The sequence below is a fragment of the Dermacentor variabilis genome, chromosome 3 (genome assembly GCF_050947875.1).
Source record: "Dermacentor variabilis isolate Ectoservices chromosome 3, ASM5094787v1, whole genome shotgun sequence".
In the NCBI taxonomy this organism is placed as follows: Eukaryota; Metazoa; Arthropoda; class Arachnida; order Ixodida; family Ixodidae; genus Dermacentor; species Dermacentor variabilis.
Genome location: NC_134570.1, coordinates 60,904,204 through 60,918,457, shown reverse-complemented (window position 1 = coordinate 60,918,457; position 14,254 = coordinate 60,904,204). Strand labels below are relative to the sequence as shown.

Here is a 14,254-nt window from a genome sequence, read left to right as displayed (position 1 = left end):
CCTTGTATTTCACATGCAACTGGCAATTGTTGCTGCAAGAAAAATCTTTTAAAAGGTAAGTTGTTTTTTGCTATTCTTTTTCATCAAACACGTTGTTTACTGCGTTAGCATTAACACACTGTTGACGAAAGTGCCCCCCCATTCACGGCTCGAAGGTTTTCAAGATTACATAAAGTTCCAAGTAATTTCATTGATTCAATACAAGACTACTGGCTTGATGATGTGGGTATTAAAAAAATAAATCCGAAGCTTGTTAACTTTTCTTCACTGATATCAGTGTATGTGCTTATAATAAACATGACATAACAAAGGCATTTTTATGTTAGATGTGACTTCATTATAAACAAGCTTTAGGTATCAAACCTAGCTGACAAATTAGCAGTCAATCACTAAGGCTTCTAATGGGTCCCAGTTTGACAGACATTACTCAATCTACCATGCTGTTTCGTCCTTGTCTTTCCTTCTGTTGTCTTTTGTGCGGGAATCATTGCAGTAAACCAAATGATAGCTAACTGCTGCTGGGAAAGCTGAACTGGTACACTTAACACAAACAGTTGTGCTGCAAATCCCCTCTCCTTTGCTATCTAATCACCGCGCAATGTGCACTGCGCAAAAATCAAATGCTACAATAAGGTGCTAATTTAAGGCAGTTGGTGTATGCTCGGATAAATAAACAGCGCTCGCAACAGAACATAAAGCAGATAACAAACGAAGCACTTTTGTTAATCATCTGCTTTATGTACCGTTGCGAGCACTGTATGTCAGTGACTTAGTGCTGAAAAATTTTGCGCCGTGCAGCAAGCTCTTACCTTTTCCTCTGAGATCTTCTGTATCTGATCGCGTGCCCGGTCGATGGCCTCCTTGGTGCCACTGATCGTGATGACGTCAGAGTTGTCATCTGTCCTTGGTACCGTGATCTTCGTGGCGGTGTTCTGTTCCAATTCAGCCAACTTCTTGCCATTTTTGCCAAGGATGAAGCGATGGTGTTCCTTGGGGATCTGGATGGTGCCCTGAGCCTGCATCCCCCAGCAACAATATTCCACACGTTTACCAACAGAATGTGGCAAATGTCCTAAAATGAAGAGACCAAAGTACACTCTAACAATGTGGTGAGCGGACATATTACGCACAGCCAGCTATTTTTTCTGCAGCAACAATCCATTTGCACACCCTTTCAGCAAGTACTGCACTTAACTGTTTGCTGGTACGAGATGATTTAACAACACGGAGGTCAAGGTGATTATGAAATCGAAGCACCTACCTTCAGCAGTAGATCCCGTTTCCCTATCCTACTCCTAGTGCCCCTTTTATCAAACTTCATTGCAGAAAGTGCATTTATAGCATAAAACATGCCATGAAAGAAAAAGATAACTGCTTTCCAAGTTCTGAGCTATAATTACACCCACGTTCAGCAAGTTAATCCCAGTTAATCCCACTAGGGCTGACCTAACTTTCCGATTATTTCCGAATAACCTTTAGATTAATTTTCTTCTAATTATTCAATTAATGGTTTAGTCATAATTCATTATCACTATTGGTTGAGGCCACATGAGCAAACAGATGAGCATCGACAACAGTGTCCCTTCTTCCATTACTCAATAGCAATGAAGAGACCCACAGTTTGAGCAAAAATGTTAGAACTAAAGCGGCACCTGCACGTCTCTTGGGTGCCGGAGCAAACGCCGCCCATGCACACTGCATCTCAAGGCAGCAAGACAAGTGGTCAAGTGAATAACCTCACTGGGATTGCGTCTGTGTTTTACTAGGCTTGATTTATGGCCACTAAAGGCATCACTGGCGTGATTTTAAAAGCAATTGCCCATTCAAATAACAATTTTAAGGTGATATCCTTCAGTGGCTCGCTCGTTGCATGATCACCTTGAAAGAAATGTGGAGTCTAGTCGAGCGGTACAAAAAAACCATGTGACCTTCCCCGAGTGTGCAATGGGTGGAGAGGGGAACGAGCTGCATGTGCAGAAAAAAAAAAAAAAAACGTGCCGAGCCCCTGACGTCACGCGGCGGTTGCGGCAACAATTGACTGCAAAGCGAGAGAGGCACTGATGGAGGATGCTCGCTTGGGGCCTAGCGGATTGAGCAGTAGGCCTCGAAAGTACGCTGCGGCCGGGGATGCTCGCCAAGCGAGAAACAAGGTGCAAAGCGGCGGGAGCAAGATGTTCGACCGCGAGTGCTGCTTTTCCCTGCCGAGAGGATGCAGCGCAATTGTGTTCGGCTGGTGTTACACAATCGTCACACTCACTGGCGACAAGCATGCTGCACCTTTAGGTAGTGCATCAAGTGCTCGCATGTGTCGTCGAAGCATCAACCTGAAGCACAACACGTGTACTTCACACTGCGGCTCGTTATGTCTTGCAAAGAAGTCTGACCCCTCCGACTGTACAACTTAATGCACTACCAAGTGTGCAGCAGGCTTTCGCCTTGATGTGTTACAGAAGTGTAACAGGCTGATGAACTTTTTCTTTAAGTTAATGCGCAAGAACAATCCCGATATTTAGCTCGGATATGAAAACCCACCCATCTAATTAATTAGCTAATTAAACAACTACAATTTTGGGTAAACGTTTATAATCGATGCCTGGCACCCGGTGAGCACCCGTCGGTCCCCGCTGTCGTCCCAGGCCGAGCAGCCACGCCCCTCCTCACCTGTGTCTGAAGGGCACGGAGCACCTGTGCCCGGGCGAGGGCCACGTTGCGCTCCCGTCCCGTCACCAGCACAGTGAGCGAGTGGTCGCGGGACGAGCTCACTTCGATGGTGGTCTGGGTGTCACGCATGATGTCCGCACAGATCTTGGCCTGCTCCCCCAGCTCCCCAAACCGCTGCGAGCTAGTCTCCCGGAAACGGCGCTCCTCGCTCGGCACGTGGAAGATCTGGGTGATGACGGAAGACTTGACGTGCATCTTGTGGGTCCACTGGCCCAGGGCGCCACCGCCCCCGCTCCCGGCGCCGCCCGCGCTGCCTGCCTCCACAGGCGCCTCCTTTTCGGGGAGGGCGGGGAACACCTCATCATAGCTGAAGCCGCCAGATGCGGCCGGCGCCGTCGATGAGGATGGTCCCGCCGCCCCTTCGGCAGGCTGCTGCTGCAAGTCCGCGTTCATCCTATGGCAGGGACTTGTCCAAAGTCAGACAGTACAGCTGCAAGTAAGACAGAGTATGTTAGCTGAGCTGTGATCGATTCATGGGATTTAGTCTCCCAAAGCAATACTGAGATGAGGGATGCCCTAAATTATGGTTACGCATACAAAACTTGGCTCTTGGGCCACATTTTAACTAGAAATTTTAACTTGAAATTGCTGTCTAGGCCACTTACACCGGCAGTGACGGCCATTTTGACGTGGCTTGTGCCATGTCAAGAAGTGCGCGGCCACCGCCATGTCTTCTGTTCCCACACGATGTGCGCGCAAGTGCGAAACTCTCTGGCAGTCTCTGGCACCCAATGGTGCAGCAAGCACATTGCCATTGCACTGCGTCCCCAATTATCTCACTCGCCCAAGAAATAGACCATATAGCAGAGAATGCCCACAAAATGACTCTAGCGGTAACCACCAAAGTGCAAGTGCGGGAAATGAAACCACATGTATACTGCACGCACCGATCACAGAGAATGCACTGTATATCGTCGCCTGCCAGCATGACCAGACTATTGTCTGCAATAACTGCAATACAAAATAATTCTTATAAAATTTTTTACTCTATCGAATGATCAAATATGGTTTACCATGCAACACAATGCAAGCTTGAAGATTTGTCATAGCCCCTTGAATAGAGAGGTACGAAATAATTTTGACCACCTAGTGTTCTTTATAGGAGTATTGATTGACACATTGTCAATCGAATGCCAGGGTATTAAGGTTATCCCACTTGGCAAGCACAAACGTTGGGGAAAATGTTACTTTATTTTATACTAAATTTGGTCTCAAAATGCCAGACCTGGTGTCATTTACATTATCTAGAAAACATGACAGAGAGAAATATCTGATGTGTAGCAATAAGGCTATGTATGATGGTAGTGATCCTTAAAGAATTACAAGTGCTGTGCACATTTTGTACAGCTGCGCATGCATGTGGTAGCCGCAGCGATCGCAAGAATGGAGCAAACGAGTGTTATGACATGACGCATCCGCCTTTTGAATACCGGAACAAAATGATTTAATGTAGAGGGACACTTGAATTCCCCACCCCTCCCACCCTGTCTTTTTACGTTTTCCCCAAGTGGCTCTTGCGTCTCGTGTAATCCGGCTTCCTTGCGTAGCTATCCGCCACCAGTAGTTGGTGTAGCACGGAAGATGGTGCTACTGTTACGATGCCAACGCTACCTGGAGGTGTGGAGGTGTGGAGGTGTGGGCGCAAAGGGAGCAAGCCTTCGCCTCTTAGGCTTAGGGTTGGCAGCATGTGGACATGTTGCACACTTGTCAGCATACTTCACGGTGCTGTCCCATGAAAGGCTTTAGTGGGGCTCTGGGTCAGACAACCATGATTGTCAAAATGTGTCACCAATCGCATGTCGGTACACCCGAACAATTAGACGTTGGGGCAAAAATATTCGCTAGATACCCTACCGCGATAAGTCTGACTTCCCCAGTACGCCAACGCCCACCGGCATGTTCTATTTGCAGTAATTCAGCTGGCTAGATTGGTGTACAGAAGGTGCAAAAAGCCCTTTTGATTGTTTGCACTACTGCGTTGTCATACCTTTGCCCCAAGAGCATGTTTCCCACAACTCCCTTAAGAAATATTTTACAGTAACTTTTATATTGTTTGCTCACATATGTCAAGCAACATGGTAAAAGTTAATACCTCAAGCAATGTACCTGAGGTTTTAACATATAAGAACTACCATAGAATGAGAATGTGGGAATCGCAAAGAACCAATGTCTTAAAGTGCAGACAAATATAGCATGGGGTGATGCTGGCAGGGGAGGAAACAGCGGGCTAATTTGAGCCAGTCGGCACATAAGCGAAGAAACAGAGCATTATAGCAGAACAGCAGGAGACAAGATTCCAACGCACAGTTTTCTTTGCCCAGGTAGGCAAAGGCCACTGCCACCTTGGTCACAATTTGAAAACAGATTGTCATCTAACCACAGGAAACTGCGTCGACTGGCTGAAAAAAAAAAAAAAATTCATGCAGATATCATGCACCGTGGGAACCTGTTTAAGCAAAGCTTTCGTGAACCAGCAAGAGGAAACCGTGCCAACAAAAGAAGCGATGCAGAGTGATATTTCTTCCTCGAGCAGCATATATTAGCAATGAACGTGCCCTACAACCCTACTCTGCCACTGCGATGGACCCTACAGATGCTTGCAGGGAAACGCACCCCAACCGATGCCACAAAGAAAACTTCACTGAACACAACCTAACAACCACAGTCAATGTTATTCCATGGAAACTAAAGTTGCGGTTCACCAGATATGGTTGCAAAAGAATGACGCGACTTCCTTTTTCAGGCATAAAATTTCTGTCTTTACTGTCAGTACAACGTGCTGACAGCTAGCGAAGTGCTGGCCAGCAGCAAAATTGCACTTTGAGCTGCGATACATGACTCAGTAGCCTCAGTGTGTTTCACTTATAAGAAGCTTTTAACGTTCCTGCTATACAATGACCTCAAACGTCAACTGAGACCTTTCCTGTGCGCGTCGTTTCATTTCTTTGTCACAATATATGAATTACCTTGCTAGGCAAACCATCAGACAACCCTAGCCAGGCTTCATTAAAAAAAAACTATTTTTCACACATGCAAATAGCTCTGCATAAGCACTCCATGCGCCAAGAAAAAAGGACGACAAGGATTCGTATATTCTCCAATTTTTCAAGGTCTTGCTTGACCATCTGACAGTGGCTTCTAAACAGTATTAATACAATGTCACATGAAATGCTGTATCCTAGCACAAATTCTTCATAAAACTTAGTGCTGCATGAACATGATAGTACCAGTAATAACTCGACTATGTGAAATGAATGCACGTGATAGATTAACATTATGCCCATGCTTTAAAGTCAACACAATAAGTAACATTCAAGAGTGCTGCTTTAGCAGAAAAACAGGTGATGGCACAGCTCATCTACCCAAAGGAGATGGATGCATGAAACTACATGTGCACACGTTACCTCAAAGTACACACTATTTCCAAGATGCACTTTACACCAAAATCGGCAGTACTGCGTCTCTACCAGCTCTTCGACCAAGTCTGCTTTCAATTATACTCTGCATTCCTTAAAACCTGAGTGGCTACATAAAACAGCACAGATAAAAGAGGATCCCTGGAGCTCATTGTCTTCCTTAAGTGCACCGTTTTCTGGTACCACTTGGCACTTCGTAAAATTTTGCAGTACTGGCAAGCCAAACGCAACAAAGCTTTTGCATTGGCTAAATTGGTTATACGCGAGCAGCACATACACTACTGAGGCAATCATGACAACCCTACAGGACCAGTAATTGCCCGAATATTTTAATAACAGCCTTTAAATAGCAGTAAAGCAGGTAGCATGTCTACCTGGTGGCTAGCGGATATGACACAACTCTCGGACCACAGCCCTCGAGATTTTTCAGCGTGCTGCGGGTGCCGCCTAATCTAGACTGATGTCATGCCAACGATCCACGCCGGTTCTCAAAACTTTCAGCAATGCATCATTTCTGGTGCACTTCATTCAATATGGTGCACTCCTTCATTTTCAATATCCAAAACATCTATCTTTGATAGCTTTTCGTGCCAAATCTACTCATATTTCAAATGTTAAATTTCCTGTGGAAGCTGCTTGATGTCTACGCTATCTAAGACTAAGCTTCTTACGATGTCCAAAATTTGAGTTGCAGCTATTCTCTAGGAAATGGCACTTGATCCTGCAGTAGCGGGGCCCTTCAGCGAAGGCACTGAAACCTGTGGACACCATGTGAAAAGCAATGCTTCCACCAATCACCACAACCTGCTGCTGTCAGCAGTGTCAACAGGCACATTTGGGACTTCCATCAATACTATACTCTCGTAGAATTTTCTGTGGCTATGAAGGGAAAGCTACAAAGGCAAAGCATGCACAAGTGAGAGTGCTTCTGAAAAGAGTCCCACGTTTTCATCAATATTAGTTTAAGCTGGGGAAGAGAAAATGTAGACATCTTATCAGCAACAGTTAAGAGAAAACACACCAGCGAATGTAAAAGTTTACTTATTTTGCTGCTTTTTCCTTCTGCAAACATGACACCGTGGCAGATGAAAGCTGTGTCGATTCAGCGTCTGCTCCAAACAACCAAAAGCACTGTCAAACACTGGCGAACTACTTGGCGCGGTAACACATGTGCAGAAGCTCCACCCCCGTAGCTTTCCCTTCATAGCCACAGAAAGTCGTCTGCGAGTTTATACTATGAAAGACTCCACATTTTGCCACATGTCCCCACTCAGTACACTTTCTTGCACGTGCATATACCAGCTGCAACCACTTTGACACACCTGCCCCCAGTCCCATGGCTTCATTGTTTTGACACCACAATGAAAATTCTGGACAAACAATATGCTGATCGCTCAAAAGGGCACAATGCAAGGCTTGACGATACTTTGCAGACCCGTCTGGTCGATTGGAATTTCCTACACGTTTCTCCAACAAAGTGCCAACCACGCAGCCTCGCGTTAACTGATAAGTAATGCGATGAACGCCACTGTTAATATTACAGCATAAGCCATCAGTCGTGCACCACCACATAGGGTGTATAATAAAGAAATGGTACTGTGAGCCAAAACATACAAATTGTATGTGTTAAACAGGTGTGAAATATCCATCGCAAAAAAATTGCAAGCTACAGAGGAAGGAACCAACCAAAACTATCTACCCTGTCTTGGTGCAAACTGCAATGATGATTATTTGCAGGCATGCTTGTAGAGGTACGAATAATGTTTTATTTTAATAAAACATTCTTTTAATGTTCAGCTAAAGAAATTTTGCACAAGGTAGCAGAAGTGCATGTTTTTGGAGCAGTGCATGTATACCTCATACATGGCATTCGTAACATACAGAGCCCCTAAAGTGTATATGTTACCAGCAAGAATCTACTCGCAAATTGGTGTGGTACGTAACATGAAGCTTTGTGTAAAGGATAATAAGGGGAATAACAGACACCCACCCATTCATACAAATTGCTACAAAGGAAACCCATACAGGTTCCTCGAAAGAAAAGCCTCGCAGTTGAAGAAAAATTCGTCCTGGTCCTTTTCTTTCTCGAGGAACCCGTATGGGTTTTCTTTTTGTAGCAATTGCCACAAACGGGTGAGTGATTATCCCTTTATTAATTACTTCTCTCAATCTTGAGGGTTTCTGCAGAACTATTATGTGTAAAGGATAATGGGCTTTACTCTATCAGCAAGTTCTGTGTGCATGAACAGGCACTTATTGCCAGAAGTATCATTCAGACAACCTAGCTTGTGCAAAACCTTTTATCAGATGTCAGCACATGTTAATGTAAGTGCAATTCTAATGCATGCAGACTTGAACAGTAGGCACCTATTTATAATACTAGAGGTTGCTTGAGACAGCTTGCAAAACAACGCTGTACACATATATAAGGCTACAATCACACATTTACAGACAATCGAGCTACAGGAACATTAGCACACAGAATGTCCTACACCTTGGTCCAAGCAAAACGCAACCTTGATTACATTAACTGACGAACAGATCCTTGCAAACAGCACGAGCATGGAAACAATGCAGTCACATGAGAATATTCAATTAAGGGACAGCATTTGATATTACTGTAGTGTTTTTCGGTTTCAACAGTGAAGACAGTGACAAACTTAGCAATGTGCACTGTATGAACAGATGCTACTGAGCCCCACAAGGAAAACAGCAGGCACATTTTAAGCATAAGTAACACCGGTGTGGCAACTTCCTAGCTCGCACACTGTTCAGAGGTTACCATATATCTCTGATCGGTCTCTCTTGCATATGCAGATACTTGGTGGAACAGCCTCAATACTGGTCGTACATTAATTCCTGTATCATTTGACATTACAATGAAAATTATGCGAAACCAAGAACCCTGACCACTCGAAAGGCATCATGCGAGGCTTTACGGGACATTACGTCAGGTCGCCACGCGGCGCGGTGCTACACAAGCGAGCAGCGTCTTGTCAGTTGAAAGGCTGCCTTCACCCTACGCGTACAACGTTGTTGTTGGTGGGGGGGGGGGGGGGGGGGCAATCGCCGTCGGAAACCTAACTTCTGTGTTTCAAGCGTTCTCTACGAACATCGCTAGACGCCACGAACGTAGCGAGATTTCTACGCCGTGAGGCATTCTCGCGGAAATGCGACACACGCAACATATGTGACAACGTGGACTCTGGTCCGCTGCACAGATAACGCAACTGCGTCTCTTCCTAACAGCACAGATCATCTGCGGTAAGACGGCGTGCCCTCATTAGCGAAAAAAGAAAGAAAAAGACCATGGCTATTCCCACCACACGAGAGGCGGGCATGTGCGCAAACTCAAGAACTTGTGAAAAAAATTATCCGGAGATTCCAATCAACGATCGCAAAAGATAGCGCGAGCTAATCGCGACAGCGGAACACTCCAGCAGTATACGCGTTCGAGAAGGGCGAGGATCGTCCCAGCCACGAGATGCTGGCGGCATGCTTTCTTCCCTCGCCCCACACGGGGCGGTCGGGTCGGTCAACCGGCCTGCCTCGCGCTGGCACGGCCAAGCACGCCAACACTGCGTGCTGCGCGAGGCGATGCTCGCGGGCGCACGTAGTGCACCAATAACACGCGCTCTCGCGACAGACCATGCACTTCAACTTTCTTCTTTCCTCTAACCCTCATCGAAAAGAACGCCATAAAGAAAACGAGCAGTTGAAATCCTGTGTGGAATTCCAAATGTAGGGGAGACACTCGCCGAAATCTCCCCGTTGACCGGATCTGCAACATGCCTCCGAGCCATAGAGAGGGGCAGCAGGCGACAACGCAGCGCCGCTGGTGCCAACGTGGCCACAGCAGTGCAGTCCAAGGACTAGCAGAACAATCGCACTCGGCACGGCGTTTCCTTCGCAGTGACACGGGTCACAGACGCCAGGGCAGCCGTGCTCGAGCGAATTAACGCGAAGCAACCCGTTCTAAGCCTATTCGCCAATATCCGTCGACGTGTCATCGACTCGCCGGAGCGGGTGGGGGGGGGACCCCTCCGGGAAAACGACAACATGACACCACGCGAGCGAAGGGCTTGCACTGATAAAAGGTCGTGGATCGGCGGCGCTCGCGGAAAACGGCACTCGAAACCGATGGCCCGCGAGCAATACGCAGTGAGAACGTGTCGTTCCTTACCGTACTGTATCCGTGAAGGGCCGTCCTGTGAAGAAACTGTTACGCTAGCCGCTCCAGCCTGTCTTGTCCAATTGGCTGCGAAAATAAGACCGCGAGCAGAAAAGGAAGACAAAATTACGCTCGCGTGCGGCACGGGAACGTTCTTCGGGCGAATATTCAGCCGCCAGCGACTGCTGAAGCTCGCAAGCGATCGCCGTGGGCGAGCAAAATACGTACCCGGGCCAAGAAGACAAAATCTACGGGTCGCAGACTTCGTCGGCGGCTGTGCCTGTGCTCGGCTCGCCTCTCTCGCGAGCTGCGAGAACGTGTGCAGCAGGAAGCGGCCGCTGCGATTGGTTCCTTGCGCTTCCATGTGGACGCTGCCAGCCAATCGCGTGCCCGAATTGCAGTTCTTTTTTTCTTCTTTTTCTTCCTTTATTTTTATCAGATGCGAGCCCGACGCCCGATAGAGCAGTACATTTTCGTTCTACGTGGTGCTTTCGATGTTCCCTTCCAGTTCGGGTCAGCAAAAGAATAGAGAGGAAAAAATATACATAAATGTAGTGAAGTGGTTAAAGCTCCGGCACTACACCGCACTCGCAACTTGCCACCGCTGCAGCAGTCGTATTGGCACCGACACGCTGCAACTTAAAGCGCATCGCTCTGCGCTGCAGCGGCAGCTTGTTTACAACCAACACGCTCGCTGCCCGAATCAATACGCTGGTGCGCAGCAAACGAAATTCGCACAATGCCTTTGAAACAATCAAAGCTTAGCTCAGTTTATTCACAGATGTCCTTTTCTGCGTTCCGTTCTTTTTTTGTACAATCACAGGACGTTTGTACAAAAACAAAGAAAAAGCTTGAGCTGTACTTAACTCTTTCGGAATATATCTAACGTGGTGTGTGTGTGATGAGTGTACATTATGTACAGAATATACAGTCGGGTCGCGAGTATTCTCGTGACCCCGCATGCGCAATTGTAATGCCGAGGGGGCGCATCAAATAAAATCATACACGTAACATTGCTTTCGAGGAGTCAATCACAGCAGCGCATAACGCGAAGGAAACACTTTCAACAAAGCAGGAAAAAGAAACAAACTCAACAAGTGATGAGGTGGTTGTACCTACATACCATCGCACCCAACCCCTCGACAAAAAAGAAAGGGATGTCTTTCCTTTAGCATACATTTTAAGAATAACTTAAGTGTGACTTAGGTCATGTGGCAGCAACACCAGGTCAAAAAAAGAATAGACAGAATGTGCTGCTACACAGAACATTGCTATCTGCTCAACTTGCATATCAGTAAATTAAAAATAATGAGGCGCATAGCAGGCAACCTCTGGTTGCTAATGAAATGGTGTGATTAGAACCTTGCATGACATAAAACGTACAAATCAGTTCTGTCAATAAAGACCTCCAGTGTTGACCAACATGACAATGAGAATAATGTGAGCTGGGAATGAGCCATAGAAGCCACATCCAAGTTATTTTGTTTAGGCCAGCTAGTGAACAAATGAATTGGTCTAAACGGCTGACATAAGCTAAATCAGTACTTGACAAGTCACAGCAGCACAAAGTCTCTGCGCTCTGACAACCTCGTGCCCTAACTGGAGCGCAGGAAGGTTGCTTCACACAGACTTTGGCTTCAGCCACAATCACCGCTTTCAGAACATTCAGAAAAGCAGAGAAGAAGGAGATACCAGTTTCCGTTAAACACAATAGAAAGGATCAAGAAAACAATTGACACAACAGTGTGGCAGACACATATACACTTGAAACACACTATGCATGAAAGGACTTACTTAGAACCTAATTTTGTTGACAAGTCCTGGAGTGTTATTCCTGGTCAAACACTTTTGGGGATATAACTTTCAGCCAACACAGAGTGACTAAATCAGCGGGCAGATCGCCGATCTCTTTAGCGAGACGTCGCACCGGATGCCATGTTGCACAAAAGTGCAAGTAGCCTCAAAAGTGATCGACCAAGAGTACAGTCTCTAGTGACAATAGGGTAAAAAGCAAAAGTTGTGTGAAAGAAGGAAAATAATGTGAAATGCTGCACCTACAATTAGGCTTACATTAAAAGAAAGAAAGAACTTCAAGCAGTGACTGCAAAATTTTCACTGCAAGAGAACGCATTTGTACCACAGCAGCATACGAAAAAAAATGTGCCTGCACCCTGCTTACAGAACAGGACTACAGCAACACATCCGTTTTTCATTTTAAACAATGAACCACCTTATAGAGCATGATGCCAGGGAAGTACAATGCAAACCAGGCGAGTCCAGATAAAGGCTCGATGCCTTCGGGCTAGTGGGTCAGTTCTGTGTAATGCTTGACCCACAACATGTAAAACAGGGTACTAGTTCCAAGTCTCAAGGCTGTCTAGCACTCGTCTTTTGCCATTACAACATACGTCAACGACACCCACACTTTAGTCATCCCTCTATTGCCTTTGAGGGTAAGAGAAAAAATACACTGTCCTAGGACTAAGGTCTGCCGTTCAACAACTACAACAGCAGAACGAGTGCTGTACCAAGGCCCAGTCGTGCATGATGGCACATTGTGCTGTCGTCTAGAGTCGCATCTAGCAAATTTGAAGTGCGGCAGCAGAACCCGATACCTAAGCTAAAACACTGGTGCCCGCTCTTCTCAATCTTGAAAGAATTCATTTGCTTAACAAAAAGTCATTTTCGAAGCTAAGTCACATCACTCAAATAAACTTCGGGACATCAACGCGTCACCATGTTCCACAAGTGTGGCTTACACACAACACAGCCACACACATTTCATCCACATTGTCTCATGGTGGAAGCCGGACGACGAGAGCTGCGGAGATGAATGCCGAGGCGGCCTTTTAAAGTTTCATCTGTCGAAACAGTTACGCTGCTGCAGACACCTTGAACGTGTCCAGTGGTGGTGGGGTTCGTCTAAAGGCCTTTCTTTCTTTTCTTTCATTCTTTTCTTCTTTATATATATATTTTTTTTCGTGGAAACAGAGACCACCAGGAACATAATGTGGCTCGTCGCCACGGAGGAAGCAAGGAGCACAGGCATCAAGCAGCTCCTTTCTTCCACTCGACTCGAAGGGCCGAGGTCTACCAGCGACATTAGTCGGCAACAAAGCCACCACCGTGCAGGGGGTGACGTAAGAGCAGGTCCCATCAAGATGCTGACGACTCCCACGGTGGATTGGTTGGGGTCAAGCTTGCTGCTGGCTTGATAAAGGTTTTGGCAACAGGAAGGGACGTCTGCACAACGTCACCTGCCACCTGACTTGGACGAATGTCAAGTTTCGGCTCCGGGGCTTGGATGTGGAGAAGGGTAGGAGGGAGCACTGGGCGCCGCCCCGCAGGTGACGACGGCGGCGATGCAGGGGCGGTGCGGCCGAAAGAGGAGGAAATGACAAGGCGTCCACAGCAAACGCTACCACATGTTGTGAAGGTGCAGATTGCGGCTCAGCACTGAGCGCACATCACTGGTGAAGCGCAGTGCGTCCAACACGGGCAGTAGGTTGAGCAGTGCCATGTCCCTTGGGTCCGAAAACCATGACTTGATGGGGATGGCATTGTCTGCAGGTCAACCAAAAAAATGGGGAGAACAAAATAATAAAGCATACTGTCATTGTAAGATGACAACACACAGAGAGCAGGTCAAAACCAAATCATCTCACAATGACTTTCGGAATTTCTGGCGCACATCTCGGCTGTAAGTGTGCATGAGCGCATACGCAGCCGAGCACCCTGCTTTGGAGGCAATCTTCTGTGTGTGCAAAGAGTGCGCTTGCTGAGAGGGCATGGCATCATGTTAGTTGCCTTCCTGCGTGTTTAGTATTGGAGGTCGCGCAATCTCGAGTTTCGGTGAATCATTGGAGCAAGAGGCAGACAAAGCATTCACTCCCCCGCTGCCGCCACTTTTCATGATAGTGTTGTCCCAGTGCGGGCGACACTATCA

General features: G+C 46.8%; 2 protein-coding genes across 4 annotated transcripts in view; both read right to left on the bottom strand.

The window, feature by feature from the left end:
- Dp1 (satellite-binding protein 1 Dp1) overlaps positions 1–10,644 on the bottom strand; it is a 50,828-nt gene extending 40,184 nt beyond the window's left edge. Inside the window, exons 1-4 of one of the 2 annotated variants that reach the window (XM_075685329.1) lie at positions 10,537–10,644; positions 10,321–10,395; positions 2,662–3,151; positions 810–1,016 (exon numbers count right to left, since the gene is read on the bottom strand). In XM_075685329.1, the coding sequence (XP_075541444.1) occupies positions 810–1,016; positions 2,662–3,114 (660 nt within the window). In that variant the 5' untranslated portion in view covers positions 3,115–3,151; positions 10,321–10,395; positions 10,537–10,644. Of the gene's footprint in view, positions 1–809; positions 1,017–2,661; positions 3,152–9,895; positions 9,916–10,320; positions 10,396–10,536 lie in introns of those variants that run through there. The other variant, XM_075685330.1, reaches the window with a different exon arrangement.
- A 404-nt stretch (positions 10,645–11,048) lies between these two features.
- Dd (CTD nuclear envelope phosphatase 1-like protein dullard) overlaps positions 11,049–14,254 on the bottom strand; it is a 36,878-nt gene continuing 33,672 nt past the window's right edge. For both annotated transcript variants that reach the window (XM_075685331.1, XM_075685332.1), the window contains exon 7: positions 11,049–13,872. In XM_075685331.1, coding sequence (XP_075541446.1) covers positions 13,727–13,872 — 146 coding nt within the window. In that variant the 3' untranslated portion in view covers positions 11,049–13,726. The remainder of the gene's footprint in view (positions 13,873–14,254) is intronic.